General features: G+C 33.4%; 1 protein-coding gene across 3 annotated transcripts in view; it reads right to left on the minus strand.

Annotated features, from left to right (window-relative positions):
* The window catches only part of LOC145306842 (nuclear hormone receptor FTZ-F1-like), a 75,541-nt gene that overhangs the window by 42,082 nt on the left and 10,864 nt on the right, over positions 1 to 22,595 (minus strand). For 2 of the 3 annotated variants that reach the window (XM_080149155.1, XM_080149154.1), the window contains exon 8: positions 477 to 568. In XM_080149155.1, the coding sequence (XP_080005281.1) occupies positions 477 to 568 (92 nt within the window). Of the gene's footprint in view, positions 1 to 476; positions 569 to 3,345; positions 4,131 to 22,595 lie in introns of those variants that run through there. The other variant, XM_080149156.1, reaches the window with a different exon arrangement.

The raw sequence follows: 22,595 nt of genomic DNA on the forward strand, positions 1-22,595 counted from the left end.
GATGGATTAATGGGTGGATAGACAGATAGATAGACAGACATGCAAACAGATAGATGGATGAATGGATGTATGGTTAGATGGTTGGATGAATAGATAGACAGACAGACAAACAGATGGAAAGAAAAATAGACAGACAGACAAATATGAATAGATAAATTAATAGATAAATCGAAATCACCTTTGCCTATAATTTATCAACATAAACTCAAAACTTACAGAAAGGATAATTTTATTCGTCATAATTATGAATGTATTGAAATTGTAAAAATAAAATTCAGATAAACTGCGCGTATTATAGACAGTTATTACCGCGGATAGCATGACTGAGAACCGGTTCTAATCCAACGGAAAAGTATCGGATTTTAGAGTTTTTTAACGTTTCGTATTATAGACAGCTTTCCGCGGACATTATCCGCGGATAGTATGACTGAGAACCGGTTCTAATCCAGCGTATATGTATCCGGATTGGGACTTACCTTATCGCCGCACACCGGACAAAGTTCCTCAAATCCTTCCTTGGTGTCGGAGTGGTCGCTCTGGCCTATCATTCCATAGTCCATAGACCCTCCTGAAATAGATATATAGTTAGATAGATAGATAGATAGTTAGATAGATAGATAGATACATAGATAGATAGTTAGATAGATAGATACATAGATAGATAGATAGATAGATAGATAGATAGATAGATAGATAGATAGATAGATAGATAGATAGATAGATAGATAGATAGATAGATAGATAGATAGATAGATAGATAGATAGATAGATAGATAGATAGATAGATAGATAGATAGATAGATAGATAGTTAGATAGTTAGTTAGATAGATAGATAGATAGATAGATAGATAGATAGATAGATAGATAGATAGATAGATATATGAAGATGATTAAAGTCCCTCAACAGATTATGACGTTATATGATAGAATAGCCAATGAGAGGCCAGTATACACTGTAATTGACCAATGGTAAAATTTTAGCTGGCCTCTCATTGGTTATTTTATCGTATGACGTCATAATCTGTGGAGGGACTTTAATCATCTTCTGGATAGATATATTTATTTTATAGATTGATAGATTGATAAATAAAATTGGGATAGATGGATGGATAGATATAGGATGGATGCATAAATAATTAAATAGATAGATATATGTATGTTGATAGATTTATAGGTAGATGGATGGATAATAATATATTGATGGATATAAAGATAGATAAATAGGTGGATAGATTGATATATAGATAGATGCATACAAAATTAAATAGATAGATAAGATATATGTATTTTGATAGATTTATCGATAGATTTTTAAAATCTAATTTGGAAGATTTTTTTACAAATAAATTTTTATCAAAGCGCAAGCCCATACGTCCGTCCGTCCGTAACGGATAGCTTTTAACATTAATTTAGGCATGTTTGAATAATCGACTTTAAACTTTGCATGGTGATTTCTGAAATGATAAGGTCTAATTTAGCAAGCGGATCATTTCTATAATCATTGACAGTAAGTTAGTATCTTTATTGATTCTAAAAATAATAATTTTTTATGCTAAATTTAATCTACTTAAGGGGTTATTTGGTACATCATAATTGGAGGGTGTTTGTAAATAGGTTCATTTTTAAATTAATTAATAAATTTCATTTCAAGTTTCGTTAAATGTAAGTATTAGAAAGTCTATCTGTATGTCGCGCTAACCACTGAACCGATATGGTTCTCCTTCTATAGTAAAGCTTCTCATAGGTCCCGATAATATAAAAAAAACAACATTTTTTTATCAGTTAAAAACTAAATCCGAAAATGCCTCTAGGGGCGTAGCCGCTAATTGTTATATAAAATAATGGATATAGGATATACGTGGATATATTGACAGACGAAAATTTGTCTAAAATTTAAGTTGCTAATATGGACCTAATTTATTGGTCAGTTTGTTCATTCAGTAGCAGGGGAGGTATAAAAAGTGGTATCGTTAATTTAGCAAGCTGAGAGCATTACTTTATCAGAATACATGAAAATCTGGTGCAACGTCCAAGTAATAATATATCCATTTAATAAAAAAAAAATTTTATGGATTTTCACTTCCGAACTTAAAAATTCTTAATAGGATATTTCTATCCGTATTTTAAAATCAATTTCAAACTTTGCATGATGATTCCTATAACAGTTAGGTACGATTTAGAAAGCGTAGCAATTCTATAATCGTTAGAAAGCGTAGCAATTCTACAATCGTTACCAAAATGTCCGTATGTCCATTCAAACTTTTTTTTCAGTTCTGACACTCAACAAGTGTTAAAGTTCTTTAATTCTACCGTTTCAGACCTTCACTTTTTTAGGAAAAAAATATTTTTAAAATCCAAAAATGCATTAAATTTTGATTGTTTTGTGCTTATGAAAATCTACGCTTTAAAAGTTCAGATGCCTATCTTTTAAATCTACCGAGTAAATGCTGTTTTTTTTTGTTAGCAGTCTTATAATATACAGACGGACGGACGGATATAACCTAATTATACAGTAACTGCGCTAATATATATTGAATAGAATGTTTAATAACCTTTTTAAAGGCAAAGCTTTTGTATATATTTATATAGGCATGTTAAAATTGTCTTATCGATTTCAAACTTGGCATGAGAATTCCTGTAACAATTAGGTATAATTAAGAAATCGTTGCATGTATTTTAATATTATGATTTTCAGTCTATAATGGTTATTTAAGCCGAAGGCACGGGCTAACAAAACTGGTTTTAATCTTATATAATTGTACATTTCTATATTTTTAGAAAACTGGGGAATAGTCCCCTTTTGTAACATCGCCCCATAAGGGGCGATTCGTCGTATTTTTAAAATGGCTTTTTATAGGTTATTTTAGGTTAGGTCAGGTTATATTGGGTTAGGTGATTGCCCCATAGGGTTAGGTAATTGGCCCCGCAAGGTTAGAGCCTCCCGCAGGGGCTAGAAATAGGAGAAAAGCTACTGTGAAAAATACGAAGAATCGCCCCATAAGGTGCGATGTTACGAAAGGGACTATACCCGAAAACTGGATATAATACAATGCTATATAATATTTTTTCAGTATGGCTGAGAACTGGAGTTCTAATCCAGCGGATATTAATCGGTTCCAACGCTGCGATACTGCAAAAACAAAAACTAACTCGCAATGGCGACCTTAACACCCTCTTCAGTCTAAATAACATAAACTTGTAATTTATCGTCCATTGTCTTATTCCTGGTACAAAATAATATTCAGATAGACTGCGCGTTTTATAGACAGTTATAACCGCGGATAGAGGGGCTGAGAACCGGTTCTAATCCGGCGGAAATGTATCCGGATTGGGAATTTTCGCACCTGAGAAAAGTGTACACGGATCGGACATAAGACTGCTAATATGACTGCTGATCATGCTCGAACCGCCGCCGCCGCCCCCACTCGAACTACTCCCATCCGACGGCAGCTGCTGGTAGTGGCCGCCGCCGCCGCCGGCAGCCGTTATGGCAGCCACCGCTGCCATCGTGTTTGTGTTGACGGTCAATTCTGACATTGTGTTGTTGTTATTATTCGGTGAATGCAACAGCTGATGTTGGGCAACCTGTTGTTGCTGCTGTTGTTGTTGGCTGTGGTGTGCCATGCTGTGCACAGCATTCTGGACTGTTGTGCTGATGTGCTGCAGCTGGCTGTTGGCCGCTGCCGCGGCCGAGATGGACAGCTGGCTGGGGTGGATAGCGGCCATGCTGTCAACGTTCACCTCCATGCCAGCAAGGCTGAAGCCCCCCGAGCTGCTCAACGGTATTTCCATCATTCTTAATTTTTAACAGTTTTTTTAACCCGATTTTTTTTAAAAATTGCGGATTTTTTTTTGGAAAAACCCAATTTTTTATGGATTTTTTTAAATTGCGCGTTTTTAAATATAAATTTCACAACAATTATAAATATATTCACTCTTATTTTTTTTTTATAAAATTTGTATCACGTTAAATAGTTTACATTCTTTTTATATATAAATAATTATTCTAATAAGTTTTTTTTGTCAAAAAAACAAAAAAACAAATGGGATGATGAATTTTGAATTTTCGGCCGAAAGTTTTTGGTGATGGGGGTGAGAATTGATTTCTTAGGTTAGATCTCGATGGGACCTAGTTTAAAAGCATATATTTAATCTTTTTAAAACCTAAGCTTTTCTATAATTAGGGTCGGTCCGTCCTAACAGATATCTTTTTTCGTTAATTTAGGCATGTTAGAATTGTCCTATTGATTTCAAACTTTGCATGGTGGTTCCTGTAGTAGTTAGGTCCGATTTAGAAAGCGTAGCAACTCTATAATCATTATTAGAATGTCCGTACGTCCATTTTAAACATGTCGATTGTTTTACTTTTTTAACAACATTTTCTAATTTTTTAAATTTAAATTTAAATCCCAAAAGATAAGACAATGAAAGATAAATTAAGATATACTGACAATGATGATACACCAAATAACCCATTTACATGCATATATATATATATATATATATATATATATATATATATATATATATAGATGCTGTGAGTATTGGTGCAAAAAATATGACGTAACAAAAAAAATTAGCCAATGAGAGGCTGTTATTGACCAATGGTAAAATTTATAGTGGACTCTCATTGGCTAATTTTTTTTGTTACGTCATATTTTTTGCACCAATACTCACAGCATCATTTTTATATAAACATTGAATACCAAAAATATCCGCCGTTTATCTTATATAGAGAAAGTTCTATATCCCACACAGAGCTATGGACAAACGGACAGACAGACAAAGTGAATTATAGAGTAGCTTCGCTACTAAAAAACCCTCCAGGTTTCTTATTTGCAGTCTCAGCTACTATAAATACCATTCCAGCTGATTTTTACTATAGTACGGCAGTAGAAAATTACAGAGAGAAAGATAGTCAATGGGCTGTTTATTATACTAGTCCCTAAAGTTTTATAATAATGCTTTCTTATTCGTTGGCTCAACAACATTGGGGACTTTAGTTAATTTGTATTTGATTGTTGGTATATTCAGTTTCCAAACGTTTCACCACTAATTGAAATCTACAGAAGGAGTAATTTTGTGTAGGTATTATCATTGGAGTTTCATTTTTTTAGTTCTGAGGGAAAATGCTTAAAATCAGGTTTGGGTAACCATGAACTTATTTTAAATATGTCAGAGGTACCCAAAGTTTTATAAACATGTTATCTTATTCATTAGAAACTTTTGTTACTTTTAATTTAATTTTGATTGGTTGGTTCCAAACTAGAATTGTCAAAACATCATTGGGAATGTACACAAATCATATATCTTATCCCTTAAGATCCCTGATATTAGGTAAGAAAGGAAACGAGAATGACAGGGTAATTTTGTATTATCATCATTGGGAATGTACACAAATCAGTTGTTCATTGTCTTATCCCTTAAGATCGCTGATATTAAGTAAGAAAGGAAACGAGAATGACAGGGTAATTTTGTATTATCATCATGGGGAATGTACAAAAATCAGTTCTCTATTGTCCTTAAGGTACATAATATTTGGAAGTAAGAAAGGAAACGAGAATGTTGTTATTCGCCCAACTCAACCGTAAGGGAAATTATTCTAAGGGAATTCTGCCAAAATAAAGGCATTGTATTTTATAAAAAAAAAAATTTAAAAAAATAGCTGCTACGCCCCCTAGAGCCTCTAGGGGCACTTGAGGCGGGGAACCCTCCCCAGAAATAGTTATAAACCTTCCCAGGACCTGTAAGAAGCTTCACTGTAAAGGAGAACAATATCGGTTCAGCGGTTAGCGAGATCTTTCGCTACAGACAAAAAAAAAAGCTTACTACTTTATATAAAAGTTAATAATTTCCAGTATGGCTTTGAAAAACCGATTAATATCCGGTGGATAAGAAACCGGTTCTCAGCCATACTGAAAAATCATGTATAGCATTTTTCACAAATATTAAAATTAAAAGCATTATATTAATACCAGTTTTGTTAGCCTAGGCCTTTGGACCCTCGGAGCTAACAAAACTGGTTTATTTCTTATATTTTTCATTTTTATATCAGTGGAAAGCTGTTTATAATACGATGCGATAAATAACTATAATAATATCCTTAAAATAAAGTAACAGGATCTGCGTTTGTCTACTAGAGGCCTCTAGGGGCGTAGCCGATTGAATCATATAAAGTAGTAAGGTTACTTTCTTTTAAAGATAAAGATTTCGAAAACTGCTGGTTCTTTAGGACTTGACTTTTTAATGAAGTTTTATATTAGTCTTTGAAAGGTTTTAGGCTATTTTCCTGACCTCCTATGCCCTCCCCTAGAGTCAAGTTATTTTAAGCATTAAGATGTATGTGTGTGTGTGTGTGTGTGTGTGTGTGTGTGTGTGTGTGTGTGTGTGTGTGTGTGTGTGTGTGTGTGTGTGTGTGTGTGTGTGTGTGTATGTGTGTGTGTGTGTGTGTGTGTGTTTGTGTGTGTGTGTGTGTGTGTGTTTGTGTGTGTGTGTGTGTGTGTGTGTTCAGCTATATCTCATTAACGGCTAGACAATTTTCAATTAGCGTCGATCTAGGGCAGGATTTAGACTATTTATCGTATAAGGTATAATCCCATATAGGATATAGGGGAATATAAATTAAGATAGTCCCCAAAGTATTACAAACACGTTTGTCTAAACACTTTGGGTACTTTTTTTCAACAAATAATATCAAATTATAGAGGTGATAATTTTGTTTTACTTCATTGGTGAAATTTATTAATCTAACGTCCAAAGTCTTATTTCAAATTATGATAATAGTTATTTTTTGCATCGTATTATAAACAGCTTTCCGCGGATATATAGAATGTATGATTATAAGATTAAAACCAGTTTTTTTAGCCCCGAGGTGCCGAAGGCACGGGCTAAAAAACTGATTTTAATCTTATGATTGTACATTTTTATATTCGTAGAAAGCTGTATATAATACAATGCTAGACATAGTTTTTTTCGTATGGATGAGAACCGGTTCCTATCCACCGGATTCAAATGAATACGAGAAACAAAATTTACCCCTTTCTTTAAACTAAAATCATTGGTGGAAGCGTTTGGACACTGCTACATAGTTTATACCAACTTATCAAGATTTCATAAAAGTCCCCAATGTTTAACTAGCCAACGAATAAGATTATAAAGTTTGGGGACCAGCTAAATCAACAATATAATATCAAAGAATCTAAAGGGATAAGACAATGAACGATAAATTAATGTACATCCCCAACGATGATACACAAAATTACCCCCTCGTCTGTAGATTACAATTAGTGATTGTGAAACGTTAGGACACTCAACTTAATGAGCAAACAATCAAATTCAATTTTAAAATAAAAGTTATTACCTAGTTAGCTTTTTTCGTTAATTTAGGCATGTTAGAATTGTCCTATCGATTTCAAACTATGCATAGTGATTCCTGTAGTAGTTAAGTACGATTAAGAAAGCGTAGCAACTCTATAATCATTACCAGAATGTCCGTACGTCCGTTTTAAAAATGTTGATTTTTTGACTTTTTTAACAACAAATTTATATGTGATCTAATTATCCGATTGATCTGATTTTTGGTATACTGATTCCAGGGACAACAAAGTACAATATTAAAAGAGAAGCAACTCTATAATCAAGTCCTAAAAATGTAAGTATGTCCATAATAGTTAGTTGTATATTTTTTCTATAATAAATATCTTAATTTCCTGAATTACTGTTAGTTTTATTATTGTCGAAACTAGGTAATCAAGTCATAAGCCGCTGTCACAATTAAAAGTAACTAACAGGATATCTGTCTATCTTTCAATATGTCTATCTGTTTATCTGTTTATCTGTCTTTCTGTCTAACTGTCTATCTGTCAATCTATCTTTCTGTATTTATATCATTATTTATATCTGTCTATCTATCTGTCTTACTGTCTGTCTTTCTGTCTGTCTTTCTGTCTGTCTATCTGTCTTTCTGTCTATCTGTCTTACTGTCTATCTGTTTATCTGTCTATCTATCTGTCTGTCTATCTGTCTGTCTGTCTATCTGTCTTTATGTCTGTCTGTCTGTCCGTCCGTCTGTCTATCTGTGTGTAGCATAAGATCTCGCTAACCACTGAACCGATAGGGTTCTCCTTTACAGTAAAGTTTTTTATAGATCAAGGTAAGGTTAATAAATATTTTAGGGGAAATCACCACTAGAAAATAATTAACTCCCCCCCCCCCCCCCCCACCATAAAAATGTCTTTTTTACTTTTTCTTTCAAAAACTAAAATTGAAAATATAGGGGAGCTTGAAAGCTTTTTAAATGTGTCAGAGAGGATTTATGCCTTTTTTTCTTAACCTCCTTTAGAGGCTAGGGACAAATCAACTAGTTATTAATAGCCTAAAACCAGATAAAGACATTAAAACAATAAAAAAAATAGCCTAAAACCATCCTAAAATTTATGCGAAGCTTCCTCTAAAATGGCAAAGGCAATCAAAATTCGGCGAAAAATAATATCTTGGCTCCTATTAAAGATAAATGGCGATTTTTCGTGAAGCTTCATATGACCTATTAATCTATTTCTAAAGCTATACGGCTGATTTTATTATTGTAGATTCTTCTGAATGATTCTTATTTGAAGAGGTATACAATTTTATACATTTTTATATCCACGGAAAACGCTACTAGTTTTGCCCTTAGACTCTAGAGACATGTAGGGGGGGGGGTGTAACCACCCCCTTTGCAGAGATAAGGGATAAGACAATGAACAAATGATAACTAACAAAATCACCCCTTTGTAAATTTTGTACATTTCATTCCGACACGCTTTTTGTAATGCAAACTAATAAGGTAATTATTTTAAAACCTTGGGTACCGGAATAGATTTATAAAACCTTGGGTACCAGAATAGATTAAAGTTCTCCCATTGCATTTGTTGGCTAAACAACTCTTTGGGTGATTTTAATAAAATCTGATTAATTGATACAAAACTTATAGTGTCCAAACAGATGTACATATAGACATAGAGCCAGACACAAAATGACACACATATAGAAATATGAACACACAGACAGACATACAGACAGATAGATAAACAGACATACAGACAGATAGATAGATATACAGACATACAGACAGACAGATAGATAGACAGACATACAGACAGACAGATAGATAGACAGACATACAGACAGACAGATAGATAGACAGACAAACAAACAGACAGATAGATAGACAGACAAACAAACAGACAGACAGATAGACAGACAAACAAACAGACAGACATATAGATTGACAGATAGACAGACAAACAGAGAGACAGACAGATAGATAGACAAATTATTTTAATATACAGAAAGGGTAATTTTGTCGATGATAACAATGCAATGGGGATGTATTTGTAATTGTAATCTACAGAAGGGGTAATTTTGTATATGATCATTGGGGATGTATTTCAATTCAACGTCCATTGTCTTATCCCTTGCGTAGAGTTTTTGTGTGTTTGTTAAAATCTCGCCAACCACTGGATCCGATTGAGTCCTCCTTTTTTAATATAGATCCCTAAATTAATGGTTTTAAGCTGTTTTATTTCCAAATTACTGTCTTTTAGATGGTTTTCGGCTATTTTTCGTCTCCCTTAGAATAAAATAAAACAAAGGGATCTAAAGGGATAAGACAATGGCTGATAAATTGATGTACATCTCCAATTATGAAAAACAAAAAGGTACTTCTTTTTTGTACAACCCAATAAACAAAAGTCCCCAAAGTTTTTAAGCCAGGGTCGCTAACAGTGATCTAAAGGGATACGACAATGGCTGATAAATTGATGTACATCCCCATTTATGAGCAACAAAATTACCCTATATGTATAATAGAGGTGAAAAAGGTTGGCTACTGCTTTTTTTTGGTACAACCCCAATAAACATATAACAAAAGTCCCCAAAGTTTTTAAGCTTAAAATAATTTATAGCCCAATGTCCCCCCCCCCTCCCTTACAGGGATCTAAAGGGATAAGACAATGGCGCTGATATATTGATGTACATCCCCAATGATGATACACAAAATTATCCCTTATGTAGATTACAATTAATGGTTAATCCGTATGTATACTTAATGAACTAACCAATCAAAAAGTCCCCAAAGTTTTTAAGTCAAAAAATAAGAAAATGCTAAAATAAAACTTTGGGGACTAGTGTAACAAACAGCCCAATGTCCCCCCCCCCTCCCTTACAAGGATCTAAAGGGATAAGACAATGGTTGATAAATTGATGTACATCCCCAATGATGATACACAATATTATCCCTTCTGTAGATTAGAATTAATGGTTAAAATGATACTCAACTTAATGAACCAACCAATCAAAAAGTCCCCAAAGTTTTTAAGCCAACGAATAAGAAAACGTTATAATAAAACTTTGGGGACTAGTATAATAATCAACCCAATGTCCCCTCCCTCCCTTACAGGGATCTAAAGGGATAAGACAATGGCTGATAAATTGATGTACATCCCCAATGATGATACACAAAAGTATCCCTTCTGTACATTACAATTAATGGTTAATCCGTATATATACTTAATGAACCAACCAATCAAAAAGTCCCCAAAGTTTTTAAGCCAACGAATAAGAAAACGATATAATAAAACTTTGGGGACTAGTGTAATAATCATCCCAATGTCCCCTCACTCCCAGATACAAAAAAAAAAGCAGGGTAATTTATGTCTATCGTATAAGGGTAGTAAAATTATAATTTTATTACATTACCTATACTCAACTTAATGAACCAACCAATCAAAAAGTTTTTAGGTCAAAGAATGAGGAAATGCTATAATAAAACTTTGGGGACTAGTGTAATAAAAAAAAACAGGGTAAATTATGTCTATCGTATAAGGTTAGTAAAAAAATATAATATATGCTTTCCTCGCGTGGTTATTATTATAATAAAAATTAATAAAATAAACAAAATTCACTGTTTCAATATTCATAATATATCATCCAATCATCAAATATCACTTGATATTATTTTCCACGGAAAATAATATATTTTTATCTATATATGATAAGTGGAGCACCATGGTATAGTTATATTTAACATATATGTATGTATATATATATGGAGAAATTTTTCACAACTTTCACTTACAGTCTACAGAAAGTACAGGGGTGTGTGTGTGTGTGTGTGTGTGTGTATTCACACACGAATATCTGCACCACTCACTAGGATAAAGTCTTATAAACTAAAGACTAAAGTCTGTGTATTCTACTTTCACTAGTATAGATAGTCCTCCCTCCTCCCTCCTCCCTCCTCCCTCCTCCCTCCTCCCTCTTCCCTTCCCTGAACTAAAATCACTCTCACTAACAACTTGCAGTCACCCCTCTTCCCCTCCCTCTTCTTCCCCCGCAAGCATGTGGGGTGGGGGTTGTCTCATATAACAACCCGCAAAAAATTTATTCAAAATTTTTTACAATTTTTGTAGTATTATGGCTTAGAAATCGATTAATGTCCGCATTAAAGACAATTTTCCACAAATATTAAAAAGAAAACTGGTCTTAATCTTACAATTTTTCATTTTAGTATATTTATTCATTCATTTTAGTATTTTTCATTTTAATATCCGCAGAAAGCTGTCTATAACACAATGTGATGAATAACTATTAATTTTTTTGTAGTATTGCTCTATGAATCTATAATAGTTATTTATCGCATGGTATTATATAGACAGCTTGCAGCGTTATATTAAAATTAAAAATCATAAGATGAAAATGGGTTTTGTTAGCCCTAAGAGGTCTGTAATGCTATACATAATTTTTAAGTATGGCTTTGACAAATATCAACGTCCACTGGATTAGAACCAGTTCTAATACTATAAAAACATGTATAGAGCATCAATTTGCAGACAATTTTCCACACATCATAAAATAAAGATCATAACAAATACCAATTTCTTAGTTCTAGCCTTTTGGCTCCAGGGCTATAAAAACTTTGTTTAATCTTTTAATTTTTCATTTTAATATCCGCGGAAAGCTGTCTATATTACAATGCGATAATGCTTGTCCTATTATATAATGAATTTTATCATTTTTTTCTCGCTAATCGCCGAAATGATATGGTTCTCTTTTACAATTAATCTTCTTATGGGTTTAGGAAAGGGTTTTAACTAATTTTGGGGAGGGTATCTCCTACATTAATTGCCCCTAGAGGCTTCTAGTATATTATTAACTATAAACGTCAATTATTTATTGAAACTTAATTTGCGGTATAGTCACTAAAAATGCGCTAAAATTGGCAAAATGCGCGAAAATATAAAAAAAAAAGTCAAAAACGCGCCAAACACAATGTTACCACAGTTGCTCTGCCGCCGTAGACATTTTGTATGGCCGTGTTATCATGATTGGTTGGTTTATGTTAGTCTACCATTGTCTTATCCCTTTAGATCCCTTATAAAAAAATGCACTAAAAACATGAAAAAAATCCTCCCAACTAAAAAGACAAAAATGCGCCAAACAATATATTACCAGTTGCTCTCCCGCCGCGGATTTTTGTATGGCCGGGTTATCATGATGCGGGGTGGGGGAGGGGAGGGGGGCTGATAGTTTATACGAGCCGGTATTTGACCTACTTTCATTTAGTGTGCTGCAATACACCCCTGCCTACCCCGCTTATGACACACCAAACACAACCCCCCATTTTTCCCTTTCACTTACTTACATTTGCCTACATAGTTTCCTCCTTTCCCCTTAGTTAATACTCCGAGCCTTCTTTTTTTGTGGATCTTGCTATGGGGAAATTTATACACCCCCCCCCCTCCGTCCGTCTTATTTGAACTATAAAGTATTTTCTCCTCTATCTTTCGTTTTCTGTGTCTCCCTCTCTTTTTTCAACTCTCTCGCCCTCTCTCTCTCTCTCTCTCTCTGTAATGTTTAAAGTTGCAAGAATTCTCTCTCTCTCTGTCTCTCTCTCTCTCTCTGTCTCTCTGTCTCTCTCTCTCTCTCAATCTCTCTCTCTCTCTCTCTCTCTGTCTCTCTCTCTCTCAATCTCTCTCTCTCTCAATCTCTCTCTCTCTCTCTCTCTCTCTCAATCTCTCTCTCTCTCTATCTCTCTCTCTCTCTCTGTCTCTCTCTCTCTCTCTCTCTCTCTCTCAATATCTCTCTCTCTCTCTCTCTCTCAATATTACCTAATACAAGCAGGCTTCTAACATAGTATAGTATAGTAAGCCTTCAACTCCGTAAGAATATCAGAGAGAGAGAGGGGACAATGGGCTGTTTATTACACAAAGTCCCCAAAGTTTTATAATAACATTTTCTTATTCGTTGTCTTAACAACATTGGGGACTATTGTTTAATTTAGAATGGTTATTTTATTAAGTTAAGTGTCTAAAGATTTCAACCACTAAATTTAATCTACAGAAGGGATAATCTTGTGTATCATCATTGGGTATGTACATCAATCTATCGGTCATTGTCTTATCCCTTTAGATCCCTGATATAATTTAGTAACACTAAACGGAATTTGTGGCTAACCTGTAGGATATCCCAACTCTAGGAATATAAAAGATGACACATTTTTAAATTTCAGAATTATAGAAATTGCTGCTATTAACGGATCTAAATATATGTCTGTTTGTTTGTCTGTTTGTCTATCTATCTATTTGTATGTCTATCTATCTATATGAATGTCTGTCTATCTGTATGTCTGTCTCTATGTATGTATGTCTATCTATCTTTATGAATGTCTGTCTATATGTGTGTCTATCTGTATGTTTGTATATCTGTATGTGTGTCTATCTATATGTTTGTATGTCTATCTATCATATGTATGTATGTCTGTCTATTTGTATGTTTGTTTGTCTGTATGTCTGAAATGTATGTCTATCTATCTATATGAATGTCTGTCTATCTGTATGTCTGTCTGTATGTCTACCTATCTTCTGTATGTATATCTATATGTCTGTCTGTTTGTATGTTTGTCTGTCTGTATGTCTGTCTATATGTACGTATGTCTATCTATCTTTATAAATGTCTGTCTATATGTGTTTGTCTGTTTGTCTGTCTATATGTTTGTATGTCTATCTGTATGTCTGTATGTACGCCTGTCTGTGTGTTTGTCTGTATGTCTGTCTGTGTGTTTATCTGTCTATCTGTATGTATGTCTATATATATGTCTGTTTGTCTGTCTATTTATTTGTATGTCTATCCGTCATTCTGTGTCTATCTGTCATTATGTGTCTATCTCTATCTCTGTCTGTCCATCTGTTTGTCTGTATGTATGTCTGTTCATCTATTCGTCTTTTTATCTGTCTGTACATTTTCTTGTCTATCTGTTTGTAAGTTTATATTAAAGTAACAGGATGTCTATCAGTCTATGTGTCTATATTTAGCTCATAATCTTGCTAACCACTGAACCGGTTTGGTAAAGCCACGCATAATTGGTTCAATTAACATATCTATAGTATAGATGTATATACAGACAACTACCTCCCTTCCTTTTTCAAATACCTCTTTCGTCTGCTTTTAAATTATTTTCTGGTACTAGGCTGTGTTAATATAAGCAACACTATTGGTCGATGTACAATGACCCAATAGAAAGGTTGCACAAGATGGTTGCGATGGGGAGATACAGTTATTTAACCCTTTCTCCCTCTAGTCTTTTACTCAAATGTTTAATCTAACGGAAAATTATTATTTCGGAAATTCAAAGTTATTTCACCCCTTAGAAAAAGACTTATAATTGTAAAAGATTTTCCAGTATGGCTTTGGAAACCGATTAATTTATCCGCTGGGTTAGAACCGGTTCTCAGCCATACGGAAAAATCATGTATTTGGATTATAGATAGCTTTCTACGAATATAAAAATGTACAATTATAAGATTAAAACCAGTGTTTTTTTAGCCGATGCGATAAATAACTATTCCAGTATGGCTTTGAAACCGATTAATATAACCGCTGGATTAGAACCGGTTCTCCGCCATAATGAATTTTTTTTTATATTTCCAACAATAATAGGATGGTTTAAAGCTATTTCAAGTCCTTAGAATGGTTTTAGGCTATTTTACTTCTTTAAGTAATTAGATGTACTAATTTACGTAAATAAAGCATTCAAAAACAAATAAATAAATAAATATTTTTAAGGGGTTTTAGACTATTTAATTATATATTTTGGTATAATTTCGGCTAACCTATTTTATTTATTTAAAGAAAGTTAACTTTTTGAATATATAATATCTAAACTGGTAAGGCCTTTTCTACAGTTAGGGTGAGTCCGTAACGCATAGATCTCATTGTTAAATCTAAATTGGCATAATGATTCCTTTATATGTTAGACATAATTTAACTCTATAACCAATAACCTATAATCAATAATAATTATTCATTGCATCGTGTTATAAACAGATTTCCGCGGATATAAAAATGTACAATTATAAAACTTAAACCAGTTTTGTTAACCGGGTCTTTTGTTTAAAACTTGTTTAAATCTTGTATTTTTCATTTCAATATCCGCGGAAAGCTGTCTGTAATACGATGCGATAAATAATTTTGCCAATTTTCTATCCATTTGAGTGTTTAAACGTTACAACCACTAATTTTATCCTACATAAGGGATAATTTTGTGTATCATCATTCGGGGATGTACATCAATTTATCTGCCATTGTCTTATCCCTTTAGAATCCTGCAGGCAAGCAGAGAGTAATAAATTTATAGATTAGACAATGAATTTTGATTGGTTGGTTTATTCAGTTCAGTGTTTAATCGTTTCAACCACTAATTTAACCTACATAAGGAGTAATTTTGTTTCAACCACTAATTTAACCTACATAAGGGATAATTTTGTGTATCATCATTGGGGGATGTACATCAATTTATCGGCCATTGTCTTATCCCTTTAGATCCCTAAGTTTTATGTATTTATTTAACGCTTCGTATTATAGACAACTTTCCGCGGACATTATCCGCGGACAGTCTTACTAAAAACCGGTTCTAATCCAGCGGATATTAATCGAATTAAGAAGCCATAGCAAGCAGAGAGTACTAGTGAAACTGAAAGTGAGTTTTCTGGGTTCTAAGAAAATTTTTTCCTAAAAATAACAACAAAATTTAAGCGTAATTCTATACTGTTATAATAACCTAAAAAAATACATGGAATCTCCAAGAAGAGAGAGAGAGAAAGAGAGAGAGATAGGTAGAGAGAGAGAGAGAGAGAGAGAGAGAGAGATAGATAGAGGGAGAGAGAGAGAGAGAGAGAGAGAGAGAGAGAGAGAGAGAGAGAGAGAAAGAGAGAGAGAGAGAGAGAAAAAAAAGAGAGAGAGAGAGGGAGGGGACATTGGGCTGTTTCTTTAACACTAGTCCCCAAAGTTTTATAATTACGTTTTCTTATTCGTTGGCTTATCAACTTGGGGGACTTAATGGTTTGTTCTTTAACATGAGTGTCCAAACGTTTCAACCACTAATTCAACAGAAGGGATAATTTTGTGTGTTGTCATTGGGGATGTACATCAATTTATCGGAATATTTATCAAGATTTCTGAATAGATGTAGTTTAATAAATTTAATAGATTTGACGAAAAATTAAAGTTTTCTTACATGACAGACAAACTGTTACAAACAGACAGACAGACAGACAGACAAACAGACAGACAAACGGTAAATTTTATATACAACTAGCGGCTACGCCCCCTAGAGGCCTCTAGGGGCACTTGAAAAAATAAAATAATAATTTTTTTTTGGGGGCGGGGATTTTTTTTCTAGGGGCGATTTCTCTTTGGAGGGTGGTGGTACCCTCATCCAACATAGGTATAAACCTTCCCGGGACCTATGAGAAGCTACCCTATTGAGGAGAACCCGATCGGTTCAGCGGTTAGCGAGATCCTTCGGTACAGACAAACACATCCTTTTACTTAATTTATTATAAGTATTTTATTTTTGGTAAGTGAAATCTTAACTAAACATGGATGACAACATCCATAAAAGCGAAGCACAGACAGAGTAAATTAAATAGAATAGTTATTTATCGCATCGTATCGTAGTCAGTTTTCCGCGGATATCAAAATGAAAAAAAATTATAAGGTAAAAACAAGTTTTGTTAGCGAGGCCCGGGCTAACAAAACTGGTATCTTTAATTTTAATATTCTCAGAAAATTGTCTGTAATACGATGTGCTATATATGATTTTTCAGTATGCGCTAAAAGAACCGGTTCTAATCCAGCGGATATTAATCAGTTTCGAAGCCATACTGAAAATATATTTCTCCTTGTATGTGTTTTTATTATCGTATCGTATTATAGACAGCTTTCCGCGAATATTATCGGATAGTATGACTGAAAACCGGTTTTAATCCAACGGAAATTAATCGGTTTCGAAGCCATACTCAGTGGTGAAAGTAGAATTGTAAGAAAGGGAAAACCTAGATAGATAGATAGATGGTGAAAGAGAGAGAGAGCGAGAGAGAGAGAGAGAGAGAGAGAGAGAGAGGGAAAGATTACGACATAGCCAACTTTCACACAACTCACACACACACACACACACACAAAAACATACATACACACACACATACACACACACACACACACACTCACACACACACACACAAAATCAAACAGTTTAATGAATATTCAAATAATTCAAAATATTCTAAGCTATAGGTATACACCTTAAGGGGGAAAGCAGTACGGCTTTGAAACCGATTAATATCCGCTGGATTAGAACCGGTTCTCGGCCATACTGAATTCTGTACAGCATCGTATTACAGACAATTTTCCACAAATAAAAAAATAAAAAACATAATATCAATACTTCGGCATCTCGCGGCTAACAAAACTGGTTTTAATCTTTTTTTTTAAATTTAATATCCGCGAATGCCGAATATGTCTTTTCCCAAAAAATATAATAACGCGTGTAAAGCTACTCTATAATTCCAAATGTCCATACGTCCGTTACACATAAAGTGAGGAAAATATGATTTTCTCGACTCCTATTCAAGATAGAAGGCTAAAACTTCTTGTCAACATTCCCATTATTATGGAGCTTAATTAACCAGGGAGGGAGGGAACATTATTAAACTGTTATTAAACTAGTCCCCAATGTTTTACAATAACGTTTTCTTATTCTTTAGCTCACAAACTTTGGGGACTTTTTAATTTTAATTGGTTTATTCATTAAGTTGAGTGTCTAAACTTTTCAACAACTGATTGTAATCTACAGAAAGGGTTAATTTTGTTTATTATCATCACGGATTTGTATCAATTTATCGGCCATTGTCTTATCCCTTTAGATCCTTGATAATTTACTATAAAAGATTTGATTCATTATTCACTTTGTGTTAATCTGAAGAATCTTTAGAAAATCTAACGGTTACGCCCCTAGAGGCCTCTAGGGACACTGGAACAAGTCTCTTCGGTATGTTTGTCAATCTATCTATCTATCTATCTATCTGTCTATTTGTCAGTCTTTATGTCTGTCTATCTGTCTATCTAGCAGTCTATCTATCTGTTTATCTATCTGTCTATCTATCTTTCTATTTATCTGTCTATATATCTGTCTATCTATCTGTCTATCTCTTTGTCTATCTATCTGTCTATAAATATGTCTGTCTATCTGTCTGTCTATCTATATGTCTGTCTTCTTGTCTGTCTCTCTGTCTGTCTATTTATCTGTCTATCTGTCTGTCTATCTATCTGTCTATCTCCTTGTCTATCTATCTGTCTATATATCTGTCTGTCTATTTGTCAGTCTTTATGTCTGTCTATATGTCTATCTAGCTGTCTATCTATCTATATGTCTGTCTTTTTGTCTGTCTATCTGTCTGTCTATCTCTTTGTCTATCTATCTGTCTATATATCTGTCTGTCTATCTATATGTCTGTCTTTATGTCTGTCTGTCTGTCTATCTATCTGTCTATCTGTCTGTCTATTTATCTGGCTATCTATTTGTTTGTCAACCTATCTATCTGTCTATCATTTTTTTGAGAGGGATTGCGTTGTATTTTTCTAGGGGCTCACTCTCCAAATATGCATGGGCCAATAAAAAGCTTCGCTGTAAAGGAGAACCATACTGGTTCAGCGGTTAAAAAGATCAAAAGCTACATATAGACACATAGACAGATAGATATCCAGTTACTTTGATATAAGAATAAAGATACAAACAGACAGACAAGAAAATGTATAGACAAACAGATGGACAGACAGACATACGTACAGACAGACACAAATAGACTGACATACAGTTAGGTTAGGTGATTGTCCCGCAGGGTTAGAGCCCCCCGCAGAGGCTAGAAATTTGAGAAAAGTTCTATTTATCTATCTATCTATCTATCTATCTATCTATCTATCTATCTATCTATCTATCTATCTATCTATTTATCTATCTATCTATCTATCTATCTATCTATCTATCTATCTATCTATCTATCTATCTATCTATCTATCTTCTATAAGTTGCTGTGAAAATATGACGAAACCCGCAACTTCGTTTCCTTTATATGACCCAAATCTTTTATAAACAGAAAGGTTTCGTGAGAATATTATTTTATATTTTTAAAATCATATTAGAGGTTGCGTGATTTTATTTATAAATTCAGGAATCTAAAGGGATAAGACAATGGGCGATAAATTGATGTACATTCCCAATGATGATGAACCAATATAGGAAAACAGGGTACAAACAATTTTTCGTATTTTAAATTTAAAAAGAAAAAGTAAAAAGTATTTTTTTTTAGGGGTGGGGGGGTATTTTTCATTTTTTGGGGGGTTGGGGGTGTCCCACCACCCTAAAAAAATAGCTTAAAACCATCACAGGACCAGAAGGTATATTCCCTCAAGAGTATAGAGCCATATCGGTTCAGTGGTTACTGAGATCTTAAGCTTCAGACGGACAGACAAACATTGTTCTACTTTGTATTATAAACTAGCGGCTGCGCCACTAACATATAGGAGCTCTATATTCTTAGGGTCATGCATATGCAGAAAATAGCCTAAAACCACCCTAGGATCTATGTGACGCTTCCCTGTAAAGGAGAAAACAATCGCTTCAATAATGATTAATATATTAAGCTTTAGACAAAAAAAACTCACTTTTTTATATAATAGGATAGAATATTCGTTTCAATAATTTCATATAATTTTAGAACATTTTTTCCATTTTTGTTGGAAGATTTTTTTTCAGTATGGCTTCGAAACCGATTAATATCCCGGATTAAAACCGGATTGTACTGAAAAATTATGTATAGCATCGTATTACACACAATTTTCCACGAATGTTAAAATAAAAATCATAAAATTAATACCAGTTGTTAGCCGGGGCCTTTGGCCCCTCGAGGCTAACAAAACTAGGTTTTAAACTTATAATTTTCTACTTTAATGTCTGCGGAAAGCTGTCTATAATACTAATACTATTGCGATAAATAACTATAATATGAACTGAAATATAATTTAACAAGAAAGACAACATCCATAAGTAGCGAAGCTTAAAAATTATGGATGGACATACGACGGGAAGAAATGAACTATAGAGCAGTGTAATATAAATAAAAGATTAAATAAAATAAATCACGAAACCTTTTATGATTTATAATGTGAAAATCTAGGAATCGATCTAGCACCACAACAAATAAGTAAATCTTAATTAAACTTTGTGTAAATATGTAAAATGTGAACTTATTTAATCCCTGAAATTTTCAGCCTTCTGTCTTCAATAAGAGTCGAGAAAATCATGAAAACTTAAAAATCTAGGAATCGATCTAGCACCCCAATTAATTGACATATCTTAATGAAACTATGAATTGTTAAAATATGAAGAATGTGAACTTATTTAATCCCTGAAAATTTCAGACATCTATCTTGAAAAAAAGCAGAGAAAATCACATTTCCCCAAAAAAGTTTCAGACGGACGAAAAAATGAAATAAGTTATACGATATTTTAAAAAATAAAATTCAAAATATTTAATCCTTAAAAGAAATACAAAACAAATTAACGAAAAATTATTTTAAAATATCCTCTAAAATCATTAAGTTTGAGACTAATTCACCATTTATTTTAATTCATCTAATGTTTTTCTTTAATTGTGATAGTTATTTATCGCATCGTATTATAGACAGCTTTCCGCGGATATTCCAGTAAAATGAAAATTATAAGATAAACCAGTTTTGTTAACCCAGAGGGGCCAAAGGCCCAGTCTAACTTTTGATTTTTATTTTAATATTCGAGGAAAATTGACTGTAATGCGATGCTATACATGATTTTATTTTTCAGTATATGTAATAGTTATTTATCACATCGTATTATAGACAGCTTTCCGCGGATATTCCAGTAAAATGAAAATTATAAGATAAACCAGTTTTGTTAACCCAGAGGGGCCGAAGGCCCAGTCTAACTTTTGATTTTTATTTTAATATTCGAGGAAAATTGACTGTAATGCGATGCTATACATGATTTTATTTTTCAGTATATGTAATAGTTATTTATCACATCGTATTATAGACAGCTTTCCGCGGATATTCAAGTAAAATGAAAATTATAAGATTTTGTAAGCTCCGAGGTGCCGACGGCTCAGGCTAACAACATTCATAGTAACATTTTGATTGATTGGTTCATTAAGTTGAGTGTTCAAACGTTTCAACTACTAATTTTAATCTACCTAAAGGGGTAATTTTGTGTATCTTCATTAGGGATATACGTACATCAATTAATCGGCCATTGTCTTATCCAACTCAATTTAATGAACCAGCCAATCAAAATTCAATAAAAGTCCTCAGAGTTCTTAAACCAACGAATAAGAAAACGTTATTATAAAACTTTATGGACTAGTATAATAAACAGTCCATTGTCCCCTCTCTCTCTCTCTATCTCTCTGAAAACATACGGACGTACGAACGTTTCTAATTATAGAGTAGATGCTCCACTAAAAATGAAAACTTAATAATAAATTTAAGCATGACGGACAGACAGACGGACAAAATAAAGTATATAGTAGATGCACATATATATCATAGGAATCTTCACTAAATATTTCAGCTGTCTATCTTCAATAGGAGCCGTGAAACACACAAAACATGTTTTTAATGGACATACTGACTTTCTAATTTATAGATTATAGAGTTGCTACGCTTTCTAAATTCTAACTTAACTGTCGTAGGAGTCATCATGAAAAGTTTAAAATCGATAGGATAATTCTTTTCTAAATGTTAACCCAACTGTCGTAGGAGTCATCATGAAAAGTTTGAAATCGATAGGATAATTCTTTTCTAAATGTTAACCCAATTGTCATAGGAGTCACCATGAAAAGTTTGAAATCGATAGGATAATTCTTTTCTAAATTTTATAAAACCCAAGTGTCATAGGAGTCACCATGAAAAGTTTGAAATCAATAGGATAATTCTTTTCTAAATGTTAACCCAACTGTCGTAGGAGTCATCATGAAAAGTTTGAAATCGATAGGATAATTCTTTTCTAAATGTTAACCCAATTGTCATAGGAGTCATCATGAAAAGTTTGAAATCGATAGGATAATTCTTTTCTAAATGTTAACCCAATTGTCATAGGAGTCACCATGAAAAGTTTGAAATCGATAGGATAATTCTTTTCTAAATTTTATAAAACCCAAGTGTCATAGGAGTCACCATGAAAAGTTTG

Source organism: Acartia tonsa, chromosome 15, assembly GCF_053477335.1.
Source record: "Acartia tonsa isolate MP-2025a chromosome 15, ASM5347733v1, whole genome shotgun sequence".
NCBI lineage: Eukaryota > Metazoa > Arthropoda > Copepoda > Calanoida > Acartiidae > Acartia > Acartia tonsa.